Source organism: Pecten maximus, chromosome 19 (assembly GCF_902652985.1).
Source record: "Pecten maximus chromosome 19, xPecMax1.1, whole genome shotgun sequence".
NCBI classification, from domain to species: domain Eukaryota; kingdom Metazoa; phylum Mollusca; class Bivalvia; order Pectinida; family Pectinidae; genus Pecten; species Pecten maximus.
In genome coordinates, this window is record NC_047033.1 from 28806194 (window position 1) to 28822012 (window position 15819).

The 15819-nt window shown below is 33.1% G+C and overlaps 1 protein-coding gene across 3 annotated transcripts in view; it reads left to right on the forward strand.

The window, feature by feature from the left end:
* The window catches only part of LOC117317713 (alpha-1,6-mannosylglycoprotein 6-beta-N-acetylglucosaminyltransferase A-like), a 100863-nt gene that overhangs the window by 67970 nt on the left and 17074 nt on the right, over positions 1-15819 (forward strand). For all 3 annotated transcript variants that reach the window (XM_033872602.1, XM_033872604.1, XM_033872603.1), the window contains one exon: positions 5641-5775. In XM_033872602.1, the coding sequence (XP_033728493.1) occupies positions 5641-5775 (135 nt within the window). The remainder of the gene's footprint in view (positions 1-5640; positions 5776-15819) is intronic.

Below are 15819 nucleotides of genomic sequence, written 5' to 3' on the forward strand. Positions count from 1 at the left end.
CTAGGAAAAAATGTGTGTTCGAACTATCCGCGTGTTCGAATTAATTGGAGGTTTACCGTATGTATGTGGTTGAAAATGCATTGAACTATATGTATGTGGTTGAAAATGCATTGAACTATATGTATGTGGTTGAAAATTCATTGAACTGTATGTGGTTGACAATGTATTGAACTACAGTCGAACCTGTCTATAAAGGACACCTAAGGGACAAGGCAAAAGTGTCCTTTATAGAGAGGTGTCCTTTATATAGAGGTTCAACGAGTTATGTCCCTTATAAAGGAAGAAACAAACCAAAGTCTGTTCATAGTACACTATATGTCTCCTGATTTATTATATTTAAACACTTAAACTAATGAATAAAAGACAAATAATTAAAGATAAATGCTTAATTAATTTTCAATCATTCATCTGACACAAAAATTAGAGCTGATATTTTTAATAATTTATTAAGCCTATAGTTTCTAAAAAAATCTTCCCAATATCATACTGAATATCTATTCAGACAAATACTCAACATTGTCAAAAAAGTAAAGATAATTCTTATCATAGTAAAACAATTTTCATTAATCCTCAATATTTTGGAAAATAAATATGCTTGAAATATCTTTTCTATTACAAAATCAACTCTTTATAAATGAAAGTGCATTTTCCTCTGAAAATTATAATCCCTCAGCATTTATTTGAGACCTATTTTCTAAAATCCATGTAGGGATTTAATTTAATAAATACCGTTTTCTGGTTCAGTCAATTAGTATAGTGTATACAAAGACACTCGGAACTCTTCAGCTGTTCTTCATATGTTACGTAGTCATATTCCGAGGAGTTCCGAGTGTGAGAAAATGGCGGCTGACAACCATGTGCTGTCAGATTTGCGTACGGTTGATTTTGTAAGTAAAACAATTATGACAAACATAACTATTGCTTTGTCCCTCTTTTGTTGGTCTTGATAATGATTGAATTACCACCTGACCATTCTTGTTGTCTAGGCTATGGTTGAATGGCTAAGCTTAGCTGTCACCGGTGAGGTTGAGTAAACAAACACCTCTGCCGATGGCGATCGGTCACTCTCTTGTAATTACTGCCCATTGTTACAGCAACTTACAGGTAACTGGACAATTAGTGACTGATGAAGTGGCTTCCCAAGTTAGCATTGCTGCCAGGGGAATTGAGTAATTAAGGCTCTGCTTGTTATTTAGAAACGTTTTACACACAAATATCAACATAGCTATGGTTTCACGTGTCCGTTATACGGAATTTTAAACAACTTTACGGACAAAAATAAGTGTCCGCTGTCCGCATTAGGAAGGTGTCCGCTATATACATGATATTTATATAGTGATTTTCATTGGGGATTCCTGGAACTGTCCGTTATGGACAGGTGTCCGCTATATAAGGGTGTCCGCTATTACAAGTTTGACTGTATATGTATGTGGTTGAAAATTCATTGGACTATTTATATGTGGTTGCCAATGTATAATGATAATATACAGGTCAAGTTCTGATGAGGTTATGGCCAATTTGTTTCCCATAGTTATGACCATTTAACTATTCAAAAGTTTCCCTTATTCATTTAAAATAGTAGGGCCCGAATGGGAGAACCTTGAGTTAGACCAGTGTGAATTTATTAAGAAAATAGTGAAAATAAGTAATGCTAAACATGTAGAATGTCTTGTTTGGGGAAGCACAGTAAACGTCTATATGTGAGGTTATACTTTAAGGGACTTCACCTCAAATGAAATTTGAACCGGGCCAGCTAGTATTTTACTTGGTCAACCAATATCTGACTTGTCCTGAAAAGTCATGAGTACACTTCTTAACAAAGCTAAAACCTAAAAATGTTACAAACTTCGTTTTGGTTACCATGGGGACTAATTCATGTCGCTCAAACACATCTAAGTTCTTCAGGTTTTTGCATGTATTCAACTTTGATTAAATTTTGCGTTAAACTCCATTTCTGTCAAAGCAGGGACATGGATAATTCATGATCATTGTCTGAAGTTATTTTTTTTGTAAACCAAACCTATCAGAATTAATGAATTGTATCCATATATATGTGAAGTAATTATCACATGCTCAATGTTTTTTTTAAGGTCACCTGAGACAAAGTCTCAAGTGACCTATTCTAACTACCTTTTTGTCCGTCATCATGCTTCATGCATCTGTAAACAATTTAAATTTTCGACTTCTTCTCCAAAACTGCTGATCCAAATTCAATTGCAGGAAGCTTCCATGGCCAAAGGTCAAGCAAAGTTGCGAATTATATGGTTCCGACCCCCCAGGGGCCTGAGGGGTGGGGTCAAAAAGGGTAAAATTGACTAGAATTTCAAAAATCTTCTACTTTACGCTCAGATACGGTAGAATCAAATACGTTTCAAAGATAGAAACGTCTGAAGGTCCTTTACCAAAATTTTGAATTTCATAAGCCTCTTGTTGTGTTTCAGCCGTAAAAAAATTGTTGTGGGTTAACTTAAATATATTGTTTATGAAATAGTTATGGAGATACAACACATAAAAACTGGAGTGTAGTCATATCATTAACTGCTCCATAACATTAAAAATGTATTGATGTTAATCCGTATAATTTGAATTTATTGACAAACTCTTTTGTCTTAGAAATTATGATGCTGTACGTGTATCAACCTGTCAAAAGCGACGTTTCAAACAGCGACTTCATTTTTTATGTTATGGGCTAATATAAATTTTTAGTCAATGAAAATGCTTGTTACATTCAAGTTTAAATCATTAAGAATTAAAATAATTATTTTTTCAGCGTTATAAGCGAGGGTACAATTCCCAAGAAATGTCAAGTGGGAGCCTCGAAATTCGACCTCATTTACACTGATTTACGAGGATATCTTCAGATGAAAAAAATTCTCACGAGAAAACCGGCGGGAAAATTCCGGTCGGTTAATGCTAAAACTGGGAGTTCACCACCTGAATCTTTTCGGTTTGTTCTGGACGGATGTTGTTTTACTCACGTTTCTCCGATTAATGATTGATTTGGTCATGAAAATGAAACCTGACTTTACCTACTGGAATGTTCGGTTCAATAAGAAATTGTGTCGGTAAAGCTTTAGAAACCATTCGTCTGGGGATAACAAATTGTGGTGTCTACATATCTTTAAAGTCTGGTGTCGGTAAAGTCATGTTTTGCTTTAAGTATAATTTGTAGTTTTAAAGATGCACTTTCACCTTACTAAGAAATTATTATTTGCCAATTACACAAAATGATAATGCAAATATTTTCATTGTAAACAAAAAAAAACTAGTAAGCTTCTACCCCCATCATTAAATAATTTCTTTGTCAAATTCCTTACAACTGACAATTTATGTCAGAATTTGTTGGAAGAAAAAAATGTGATATTTATTGTCAACCCCACCCCTCTCCCTGGCCCACTCCCATCTTTATACCTCTTACTCCTCCTTAAAAAAGAAAGAACAATAGAATCGTTGAAAAGACCAGTTACAAAACAAAAACAAAACATAAAACCGAACAGTTAAGTGCTAGGAAGGGAGTAGAATGAATATTAATACCCTGGCCACACTGGTCTCCGGCAGTGTAGGCACCTGTCAGAAATCGTCCTCAGTCATCCAGAGCTAAGTTATCGCAGCTATGAAGGGAGGTAAATCTTTCGTATAACAAATATTTGCCCTTCACATTTTTACTGTACTGTATGTTATGTGAAGCATGAAAGCGACTGAAGAAGATGGTCATTTGCATGTTGCTGCTTAAAAATTGTGTTTCATTGAGTTTCAGATGCAGTGTTGGAGATTTTTGCCAGTAGAGCACCTTTATGTTATCCGTGATATAAACAAAAGAGCTCTCACTCTCAATCAAACGTGATATAAACAAAAGAGCTCTCACTCCCAATCAAATGGGTCTCATTCCACTTAAACATTACTTTAATTATGATGGACACATGAACAAATACTTACATACTTCAAAATCCTGTAAATATTTAAGTCCAGGGTCGACCAACACATAAACTTCGACTCGGTGTAGATGATGGGTTTATAGCATGAAAATAAATTAGTACACATTTGTATTAATACCATGGAACTATTCTGTACTGACATGGGTGGGCTTATTACCAGACACAGACTTATTCCTGTATACAGACAAGGGCAGGCTTATTACCATACAGACTTATTCCTGTATACAGACAAGGGCGGGCTTATTACCAGACAGAATTATTCCTGTATACAGACAAGGGCGGGCTTATTACCAGACAGACTTATTCCTGTATACAGACAAGGGCGGGCTTATTACCAGACATGGGTGGGCTTATTACCAGACAGACTTATTCCTGTGTATATGTATGTACCACTGAACTATTAGACATGGGTAGGCTTATTACCAGACACAGACTTATTCCTGTGTATATGTATGTATGTCACTGAACTATTACAGACATGGGTGGGCTTATTACCAGACAGACTTATTCCTGTATATATGTATGTACCACTGAACTATTACAGACATGGGTGGGCTTATTACCAGACAGACTTATTCCTGTATATATGTATGTACCACTGAACTATTACAGACATGGGTGGGCTTATTACCAGACAGACTTATTCCTGTATATATGTATGTACCACTGAACTATTACAGACATGGGTGGGCTTATTACCAGACACAGACTTATTCCTGTATATATGTATATATACCACTGAACTCTTACAGACATGGGTGGGCTTATTACCAGACATGGGTGGGCTTATTACCAGACAGACTTATTCCTGTATATATGTATGTACCACTGAACTATTACAGACAAGGGTGGGCTTATTACCAGACATGGGTGGGCTTATTACCAGACAGACTTATGCCTGTGTATATGTATGTACCACTGAACTATTACAGATATGGGTGGGCTTATTACCAGACATGGGTGGGCTTATTACCAGACACAGACTTATTCCTGTATATATGTATGTATACCACTGAACTATTAGACATGGGTGGGCTTATTACCAGACAGACTTATTCCTGTATATATGCATGTATACCACTGAACTATTAGACATGGGTGGGCTTATTACCAGACAGACTTATTCCTGTATATATGTATGTATACCACTGAACTATTAGACATGGGTGGGCTTATTACCAGACACAGACTTATTCCTGTGTATATGTATGTATACCACTGAACTATTAGACATGGGTGGGCTTATTACCAGACATGGGCGGGCTTATTACCAGACACAGACTTATTCCTGTGTATATGTATGTATGTCACTGAACTATTACCAGACATGGGTGGGCTTATTACCAGACATGGGTGGGCTTATTACCAGACACAGACTTATTCCTGTATATATGCATATGTTTCCAAAATGTTTACCATTTGCTCCAAATAAGTTAAAGAAAAAACAAGGAATTGAGAATTGTGTGTGATTATTTGATATTATTTTAAAATCTGCTGTTGAAATTTAACCTAATTTACTAACATTATCCTAAATTTAGATTTTGTGCAACAGAACAGTGAAACTATAACTGTTTCAGGGTGTAGGTAATTTCTATCTACCGTGAGCTCTTTTGTTATATTAAGATCTATTATACATGTAGACACATCAATAGTTTATCATCACTGCTCGGCTTGCCATTTTTTTTTCACGTTATTTTATTTTCAGAATTTTATCAAAGCTACCAGCCGCTAACTCGCCATGTCAGAGCAGGGCGGACCTGCCCGTACACATCATTTACACCGATATTGTAGGCCTCACACAATTCAGGAAGCATGTCAAGGGTGGATATGCCAAGTTCAGGTACACAAATCAAAACAGAATGCTATTATTAGAATCATCTATTTATAGTTCAAATAGTTGGGAATCACCCTCGAACTGTTTGTTTTATTAATTTTGAAAGTTATCTATTTGAAAATCACCCTAAAATTGCTATTGAAAGTTATCTATTTGGAAATCACCCTAAAACTGCTATTGAAAGTTATCTACTAAAGTATTTGGAAATAACCTTAAAATTGCTATTGAAAGTTATCCATTTGGAAATCGCCCTAAAATTGCTATTGAAAGTTATCTATTTGGAAATCGCCCTAAAATTGCTATTGAAAGTTATCTATTTGGAAATCACCCTAAAATTGCTATTGAAAGTTATCTACTAAAGTATTTGGAAATAACCTTAAAATTGCTATTGAAAGTTATCTATTTGGAAATCACCCTAAAATTGCTATTGAAAGTTATCTATTTGGAAATCACCCTAAAATTGCTATTGGAAGTTATCTACTAAAGTATTTGGAAATAACCTTAAAATTGCTATTGAAAGTTATCTACTAAAGTATTTGGAAATAACCTTAAAATTGCTATTGAAAGTTATCTACTAAAGTATTTGGAAATAACCTTAAAATTGCTATTGAAAGTTATCTACTAAAGTATTTGGAAATAACCTTAAAATTGCTATTGAAAGTTATCTACTAAAGTATTTGGAAATAACCTTAAAATTGCTATTGAAAGTTATCTACTAAAGTATTTGGAAATAACCTTAAAATTGCTATTGAAAGTTATCTACTAAAGTATTTGGAAATAACCTTAAAATTGCTATTGAAAGTTATCTACTAAAGTATTTGGAAATCACCCTAAAATTGCTATTGAAAGTTATCTACTAAAGTATTTGGAAATCACCCTAAAATTGCTATTGAAAGTTATCTACTAAAGTATTTGGAAATAACCCTAAAATTGCTATTGAAAGTTATCTACTAAAGTATTTGGAAATAACCCTAAAATTGCTATTGAAAGTTATCTACTAAAGTATTTGGAAATAACCCTAAAATTGCTATTGAAAGTTATCTACTAAAGTATTTGGAAATAACCTTAAAATTGCTATTGAAAGTTATCTACTAAAGTATTTGGAAATAACCTTAAAATTGCTATTGAAAGTTATCTACTAAAGTATTTGGAAATCACCCTAAAATTGCTATTGAAAGTTATCTACTAAAGTATTTGGAAATCACCCTAAAATTGCTATTGAAAGTTATCTACTAAAGTATTTGGAAATCACCCTAAAATTGCTATTGAAAGTTATCTACTAAAGTATTTGGAAATCACCCTAAAATTGCTATTGAAAGTTATCTACTAAAGTATTTGGAAATCACCCTAAAATTGCTATTGAAAGTTATCTACTAAAGTATTTGGAAATCACCCTAAAATTGCTATTGAAAGTTATCTACTAAAGTATTTGGAAATCACCCTAAAATTGCTATTGAAAGTTATCTACTAAAGTATTTGGAAATCACCCTAAAATTGCTATTGAAAGTTATCTACTAAAGTATTTGGAAATCACCCTAAAATTGCTATTGAAAGTTATCTACTAAAGTATTTGGAAATCACCCTAAAATTGCTATTGAAAGTTATCTACTAAAGTATTTGGAAATCACCCTAAAATTGCTATTGAAAGTTATCTACTAAAGTATTTGGAAATCACCCTAAAATTGCTATTGAAAGTTATCTACTAAAGTATTTGGAAATCACCCTAAAATTGCTATTGAAAGTTATCTACTAAAGTATTTGGAAATCACCCTAAAATTGCTATTGAAAGTTATCTACTAAAGTATTTGGAAATCACCCTAAAATTGCTATTGAAAGTTATCTACTAAAGTATTTGGAAATCACCCTAAAATTGCTATTGAAAGTTATCTACTAAAGTATTTGGAAATCACCCTAAAATTGCTATTGAAAGTTATCTACTAAAGTATTTGGAAATCACCCTAAAATTGCTATTGAAAGTTATCTACTAAAGTATTTGGAAATCACCCTAAAATTGCTATTGAAAGTTATCTACTAAAGTATTTGGAAATCACCCTAAAATTGCTATTGAAAGTTATCTACTAAAGTATTTGGAAATCACCCTAAAATTGCTATTGAAAGTTATCTACTAAAGTATTTGGAAATCACCCTAAAATTGCTATTGAAAGTTATCTACTAAAGTATTTGGAAATAACCCTAAAATTGCTATTGAAAGTTATCTACTAAAGTATTTGGAAATAACCCTAAAATTGCTATTGAAAGTTATCTACTAAAGTATTTGGAAATAACCTTAAAATTGCTATTGAAAGTTATCTACTAAAGTATTTGGAAATAACCTTAAAATTGCTATTGAAAGTTATCTACTAAAGTATTTGGAAATCACCCTAAAATTGCTATTGAAAGTTATCTACTAAAGTATTTGGAAATCACCCTAAAATTGCTATTGAAAGTTATCTACTAAAGTATTTGGAAATCACCCTAAAATTGCTATTGAAAGTTATCTACTAAAGTATTTGGAAATCACCCTAAAATTGCTATTGAAAGTTATCTACTAAAGTATTTGGAAATCACCCTAAAATTGCTATTGAAAGTTATCTACTAAAGTATTTGGAAATCACCCTAAAATTGCTATTGAAAGTTATCTACTAAAGTATTTGGAAATCACCCTAAAATTGCTATTGAAAGTTATCTACTAAAGTATTTGGAAATCACCCTAAAATTGCTATTGAAAGTTATCTACTAAAGTATTTGGAAATCACCCTAAAATTGCTATTGAAAGTTATCTACTAAAGTATTTGGAAATCACCCTAAAATTGCTATTGAAAGTTATCTACTAAAGTATTTGGAAATCACCCTAAAATTGCTATTGAAAGTTATCTACTAAAGTATTTGGAAATCACCCTAAAATTGCTATTGAAAGTTATCTACTAAAGTATTTGGAAATCACCCTAAAATTGCTATTGAAAGTTATCTACTAAAGTATTTGGAAATCACCCTAAAATTGCTATTGAAAGTTATCTACTAAAGTATTTGGAAATCACCCTAAAATTGCTATTGAAAGTTATCTACTAAAGTATTTGGAAATCACCCTAAAATTGCTATTGAAAGTTATCTACTAAAGTATTTGGAAATCACCCTAAAATTGCTATTGAAAGTTATCTACTAAAGTATTTGGAAATCACCCTAAAATTGCTATTGAAAGTTATCTACTAAAGTATTTGGAAATCACCCTAAAATTGCTATTGAAAGTTATCTACTAAAGTATTTGGAAATCACCCTAAAATTGCTATTGAAAGTTATCTACTAAAGTATTTGGAAATCACCCTAAAATTGCTATTGAAAGTTATCTACTAAAGTATTTGGAAATCACCCTAAAATTGCTATTGAAAGTTATCTACTAAAGTATTTGGAAATCACCCTAAAATTGCTATTGAAAGTTATCTACTAAAGTATTTGGAAATCACCCTAAAATTGCTATTGAAAGTTATCTACTAAAGTATTTGGAAATCACCCTAAAATTGCTATTGAAAGTTATCTACTAAAGTATTTGGAAATCACCCTAAAATTGCTATTGAAAGTTATCTACTAAAGTATTTGGAAATCACCCTAAAATTGCTATTGAAAGTTATCTACTAAAGTATTTGGAAATCACCCTAAAATTGCTATTGAAAGTTATCTACTAAAGTATTTGGAAATCACCCTAAAATTGCTATTGAAAGTTATCTACTAAAGTATTTGGAAATCACCCTAAAATTGCTATTGAAAGTTATCTACTAAAGTATTTGGAAATCACCCTAAAATTGCTATTGAAAGTTATCTACTAAAGTATTTGGAAATCACCCTAAAATTGCTATTGAAAGTTATCTACTAAAGTATTTGGAAATCACCCTAAAATTGCTATTGAAAGTTATCTACTAAAGTATTTGGAAATCACCCTAAAATTGCTATTGAAAGTTATCTACTAAAGTATTTGGAAATCACCCTAAAATTGCTATTGAAAGTTATCTACTAAAGTATTTGGAAATCACCCTAAAATTGCTATTGAAAGTTATCTACTAAAGTATTTGGAAATCACCCTAAAATTGCTATTGAAAGTTATCTATTTGGAAATCACCCAAACCCCTGACTTCTTCAATTAGTAATTTTCAATTCATAATTATCTATTTAATAGTTATGATAATATGATATTTAGGAATCATCCCAGCCCTTGACTTATACATTTGATAATTATCTATTAATAGATAAATATTCAAGAATCGCCTGCACTCCTGCCAACCTCTGACTTATTCAGTTGGTAATTATCTATAAATAGTTAGAATATTTGAGAATCACCCAAACTCTTGCCAACTCCTGACTAATTCAATTGATAATTATCTATAAATAGATAAAATATTTAAGAATCGCCCAAACTCTTGCCAACTCCTGACTAATTCAATTGATGATTATAAATCACCCGGACTCCTGCCAAACCCAACTTATTCAATTGATAATTATCTATAAATAATTAAACTATTTGAGAATCACCCAAACCCATGACTTATTCTGTTAATAATTATCTCAGAGATGAAAATGTTCAGCCGATTGGCTGATTTCAGCCTTTTTGAGAATATCAGTGTAATGTAAACTTGTAATTTTTCCCATTGAAAAGATTGAGTAATCTAATTTTCAGCCTTTTATCCCTTAGTCCATTTTCATCTCTGTTATCTATAAATAGTTCAATGATCAAAGATATTTATAATCACCAAGGACATATTCTTCATTTAGAAAAAAAAAATTAAATAAAAGAAGATGATTTTTTTTGGTCCTGGTTGCCTGGATGGAGTTCCTTCTCCCAAATTGAACATGAAAATCTAATAGGCCACCTAGCTGTCTTGATGATGCAGGTTTTCTTTGACGATTCAGTTAAATTTCCTGCCATTTCAAAAATTTAATAAATGCTACAGTTTAGGCTAAAAAGATTGATTAAATATTCATGTAGCTTGTTCATTATTGTTCTAAAATAAACAAAATTTCAATTTTATAGATCATGATTAGTCAGTGTTTAGATATTTGATGGAATTATTGGTGTTGATTGTTTGTGTCAGAATTTTGTTTTAAAACAAGATTCTGTATGTCCAAACTTTGATATAATCTTGGTAGGGAGGTTGAAATAATTTAAATATTTGGTGTTGGAATTTGTTCTGATGGAAAGGAGTAATGGGTAAGTGTACAGTCTCTGTTTGGAAACTTCACTCCATGTTGAAGAAAAGTTCACTCGTTGTCAATGGAAACACTCGGCATGTAAATGGCATGATACTATTTCCAGTGATTATATACAGTATATATATACGTTGTTCACTCCCTGACGCTGTCTCTCACGTGTTGTCAGTGTCAAGTCTTTACATCAGGATTTAGCCAATTTAATTGGCTGCTGAATTGGACTGGAAATAAACACATGTTCATTTAAAATGTCCGAAAAATTAATCATCAGTTTTTACATTTTAGGGCAAAGTATGGAATGGGATTTGAGGAAAAACTTTCCCTTAGTTCATTCATGATATGGAAGGATATTGGTTTTATTGTATTTAGGGAATCCCAGTATTGAAGTGTTGTTATTAATAGATTAAGTGAATCCCAGTATTGTGTTGTTATTAATAGATTAAGGGAATCCCAGTATTTAAGTGTTGTTATTAATAGATTAAGTGAATCCCAGTACAATGCATTGAAGGGATGTTATTAGTAGATAAAGATAATTATTGTATTTTGAGAATGGTTTCTATCAATAGATATGGAATACTATTAATAAATAAACCTGTATTATAATATAATGGGATGGTATTGATAAATAAAGGGATTCCCTGTATAATTGATAAAGGGAATGATAATAGATTATTGTTATAAAGGAAATCCTTGTATTGTAATAATAGATTATTGTTATAGATAAAGGGAATCCCGTATTGCAATTATATATTGCTATTTATAGATAAAGGGAATCCCGTATTGTAATTTTATATTGTTATTTATAGATAAAGGGAATCCCGTATTGCAATTGTATATTGTTATTTATAGATAAAGGGAATCCCTGTATTGTTATTATTTGTAAAAATTGATAATAATGTTTTTCATCTGTATAAATGTGTGTGTAAGAGGGGCTTGCTTTGTTTGGGTATATGATAAACAGGGTTTGAAACTTGTGTCCATAAATATATCCAAATCTCACTATTTCCTTTTCCATATTTAACCATACCTTGCCTATAATTCCCAACCTCCATTCTTACTACCACTGCTCATCAGATTATAAAGAGATAATTAGTAATATATTCAGTATCTAAGTGTACATCCGCTATAGCCATCGATATATATAGTTAGTATTATAATCATTATCTAAGTGTACATCCGCCATAGCCATCGATATATATAGTTAATATTATAATCATTATCTCAGTGTACATCCGCTATAGCCATCGATATATATAGTAAGTATTATAATAATTATTTGAGTGTACATCCGCCATAGCCATCGATATATATAGTTAATATTATAATCATTATCTAAGTGTACATCCGCTATAGCTATCGATATATATAGTAAGTATTATAATAATTATCCAAGTGTACATCCGCTATAGCCATCGATATATATAGTTAGTATTATAATAATTATCCAAGTGTACATAAGTGTACATCCGCTATAGCCAGCGATATATATAGTTAGTGTTATAATCATTATCTAAGTGTACATCCGCCATAGCCATCGATATATATAGTTAATATTATAATAATTATCTAAGTATACATCCGCCATAGCCATCGATATATATAGTTAGTATTATAATCATTATCTAAGTGTACAACCGCCATAGCCGTCCCCAAGCCTTAACCTTAAAAATCTAGGTTCATAGAAAATTTATTTTACATGGCTTACAGTCTTCCAATATCTTCATACTACAAAAATGTTTGCCTGGTTTTATTTTTAGCCCACCATCATCAGATGGTGGGCTATTCAAATCGCCCTGCGTCCGTGGTCCGTCGTCCGTCCCTCCGTCCGTCCGTCCGTCCGTCCGTAAACAATTCTTGTTATCGCTAATCCTCAGAAAGTACTGAAGGGATCTTTCTCAAATTTCATATGTAGGTTCCCCTTGGTGCCTAGTTATGCATATTGCATTTTGAGACCAATCGGAAAACAAGATGGCCGACAGGCAGCCATCTTGGATTTTGACAATTGAAGTTTGTTATCGCTATTTCTCAGAAAGTACTGAAGGGGTCTTTCTCAAATTTCATATGTAGGTTCCTCTTGGTGTCTAGTTATGCATATTGCATTTTGAGACCGATCGGAAAACAAGATGGCCGACAGACAGCCATCTTGGATTTTGACAATTGAAGTTTGTTATCGCTATTTCTCAGAAAGTAATGAAGGGATCTTTCTCAAATTTCATATGCAGGTTCCCCTCGGTGCCTAGTTATGCATATTGCATTTTGAGACTGATCAGAAAGCAACATGGCCGACAGGCAGCCATCTTGGATTTTGACAATTGAAGTTTGTTATCGCTATTTCTCAGAAAGTAATGAAGGGATCTTTCTGAAATTTCATATGCAGGTTCCCCTCGGTGCTTAGTTATGCATATTACATTTTGAGACTAATCAGAAAGCAACATGGCCGACAGGCAGCCATCTTGGATTTTGACAGTTGAAGTTTGTTATCGCTGTTTCTCAGAAAGTACTGAAGGGATCTTTCTCAAATTTCATATGTAGGTTCCTCTTGGTGCCTAGTTATGCATATTGCATTTTGTGACTGATCAGAAAACAACATGGCCGACAGGCAGCCATCTTGGATTTTGACAATTGAAGTTTGTTATCGCTATTTCTCAGAAAGTACTGAAGGGATCTTTCTCAAATTTCATATGTAGGTTCCTCTTGGTGTCTAGTTATGCATATTGCATTTTGAGACCGATCGGAAAACAAGATGGCCGACAGACAGCCATCTTGGATTTTGACAATTGAAGTTTGTTATCGCTGTTTCTCAGAAAGTACTGAAGGGATCTTTCTCAAATTTCATATGTAGATTCCTCTTGGTGCCTAGTTATGCATATTGCATTTTGAGACCGATCGGAAAACAAGATGGCCGACAGACAGCCATCTTGGATTTTGACAATTGAAGTTTGTTATCGCTATTTCTCAGAAAGTAATGAAGGGATCTTTCTCAAATTTCATATGCAGGTTCCCCTCGGTGCCTAGTTATGCATATTGCATTTTGAGACTGATCAGAAAACAACATGGCCGACAGGCAGCCATCTTGGATTTTGACAATTGAAGTTTGTTATCGCTATTTCTCAGAAAGTAATGAAGGGATCTTTCTGAAATTTCATATGCGGGTTCCCCTCGGTGCTTAGTTATGCATATTATATTTTGAGACTAATCAGAAAGCAACATGGCCGACAGGCAGCCATCTTGGATTTTGACAGTTGAAGTTTGTTATCGCTGTTTCTCAGAAAGTACTGAAGGGATCTTTCTCAAATTTCATATGTAGGTTCCTCTTGGTGCCTAGTTATGCATATTGCATTTTGAGACTGATCAGAAAACAACATGGCCGACAGGCAGCCATCTTGGATTTTGACAATTGAAGTTTGTTATCGCTATTTCTCAGAAAGCACTGAAGGGGTCTTTCTGAAATTTCATTTGCAGGTTCCCCTCAGTGCCTAGTTATGCATATTGCATTTTGTGACTAATCAGAAAACAACATGGCCGACAGGCAGCCATCTTGGATTTTGACAATTGAAGTTTGTTATCGCTATTTCTTAGAAAGTACTGAAGGGATCTTTCTCAAATTTCATATGTAGGTTCCCCTCAGTGCGTAGTTTTTCATATTGGGACCAATCCGAAAACAACATGGCCGACAGACAGCCATTATTGCTAAATCTTAAATTTTATATATAGGTTCCCCTTGTTTGAAAAGTACTAGAGGGCTGTTTCTGAATTTACACAGATTAGTAAGACTTAGAGGAAGGGAAAAGTAGAGAAAAGATCAATCTGACATAGAACTTATAAAGATCATTCAATGGTGGGCGCCAAGATCCCTCTGGGATCTCTTGTTTCGTTGTTATTTTTTCTGTTGGTTGTTTTGCTCATTCTAGCTAATGTTATGATTACAGATCCACAGATATGGTACTATTTGAAGTTTTATGCTAACATCACAATTTGCCGTTGTTTTTACTTGTACCAGCTATTTTCTGTAATTTTTTACTCACTGAAGTGAATCTCTTGTTTAATATCTAATTGGCAAATATACTGTGTAGCACTGTATATATGATTTCTCGCCTTAAATGTATTCTTATTAAATAAACTTGGTGAAATTAAAACTAGAAATAAACAGTTTTTTTTTAAAGAACAATAAGCCTTTTAATTGTTTTCCCCGCCCAACGAAGTTAGCGGGGATATGACAAAGTTGGCGGGGATATGCAAATGGATTGTGTCTGTCCGTCCTTCCGTCGTCGGGATTTGCTTTCCGCGTGATATCTTTTAAAGGAATGATCAGATTTTGATGAAACTTTCCTGGCAGACATATTACCCAAGCCCCTCGCTCAAGTTGATTATCATCATACCCTGTGCATATTTATATTGAGGCTGCTGTGATCTGATTGGCTGATTGCTTTTTGCACAATATCTTTTGAAGAAATGATCGGATTTTGATGAAACTTGCTCGTTAGACTCATTACCTAAGTCCCCAGTTCAAGTTTGATTATCAGTATACAGAGGAGCCCACTTATTTGCATATCGGTTATTTGAATATCCCGCTTATTTGCATAAAATTCTCAGGTCCCGATTTTTTCCTTCTTTATCTTTGTATTTTAATCCCGTGTATTTGCATCAACTAAAACACCGACTCCCGCTTATATGCATATAAAAATTCCAAAAAATCGAAAATTTTAATTGATTTTAGGGTACTTTTGTGATTTTCCCTTAATAAAAGTTTGATGAAATGTGTTTCAACTTACATATTGATTCGACACGATGTATAACGTTATCGTATCATTGGTTCACACTTCGTCATTACAGGTTACGTTCGATGCATCGATA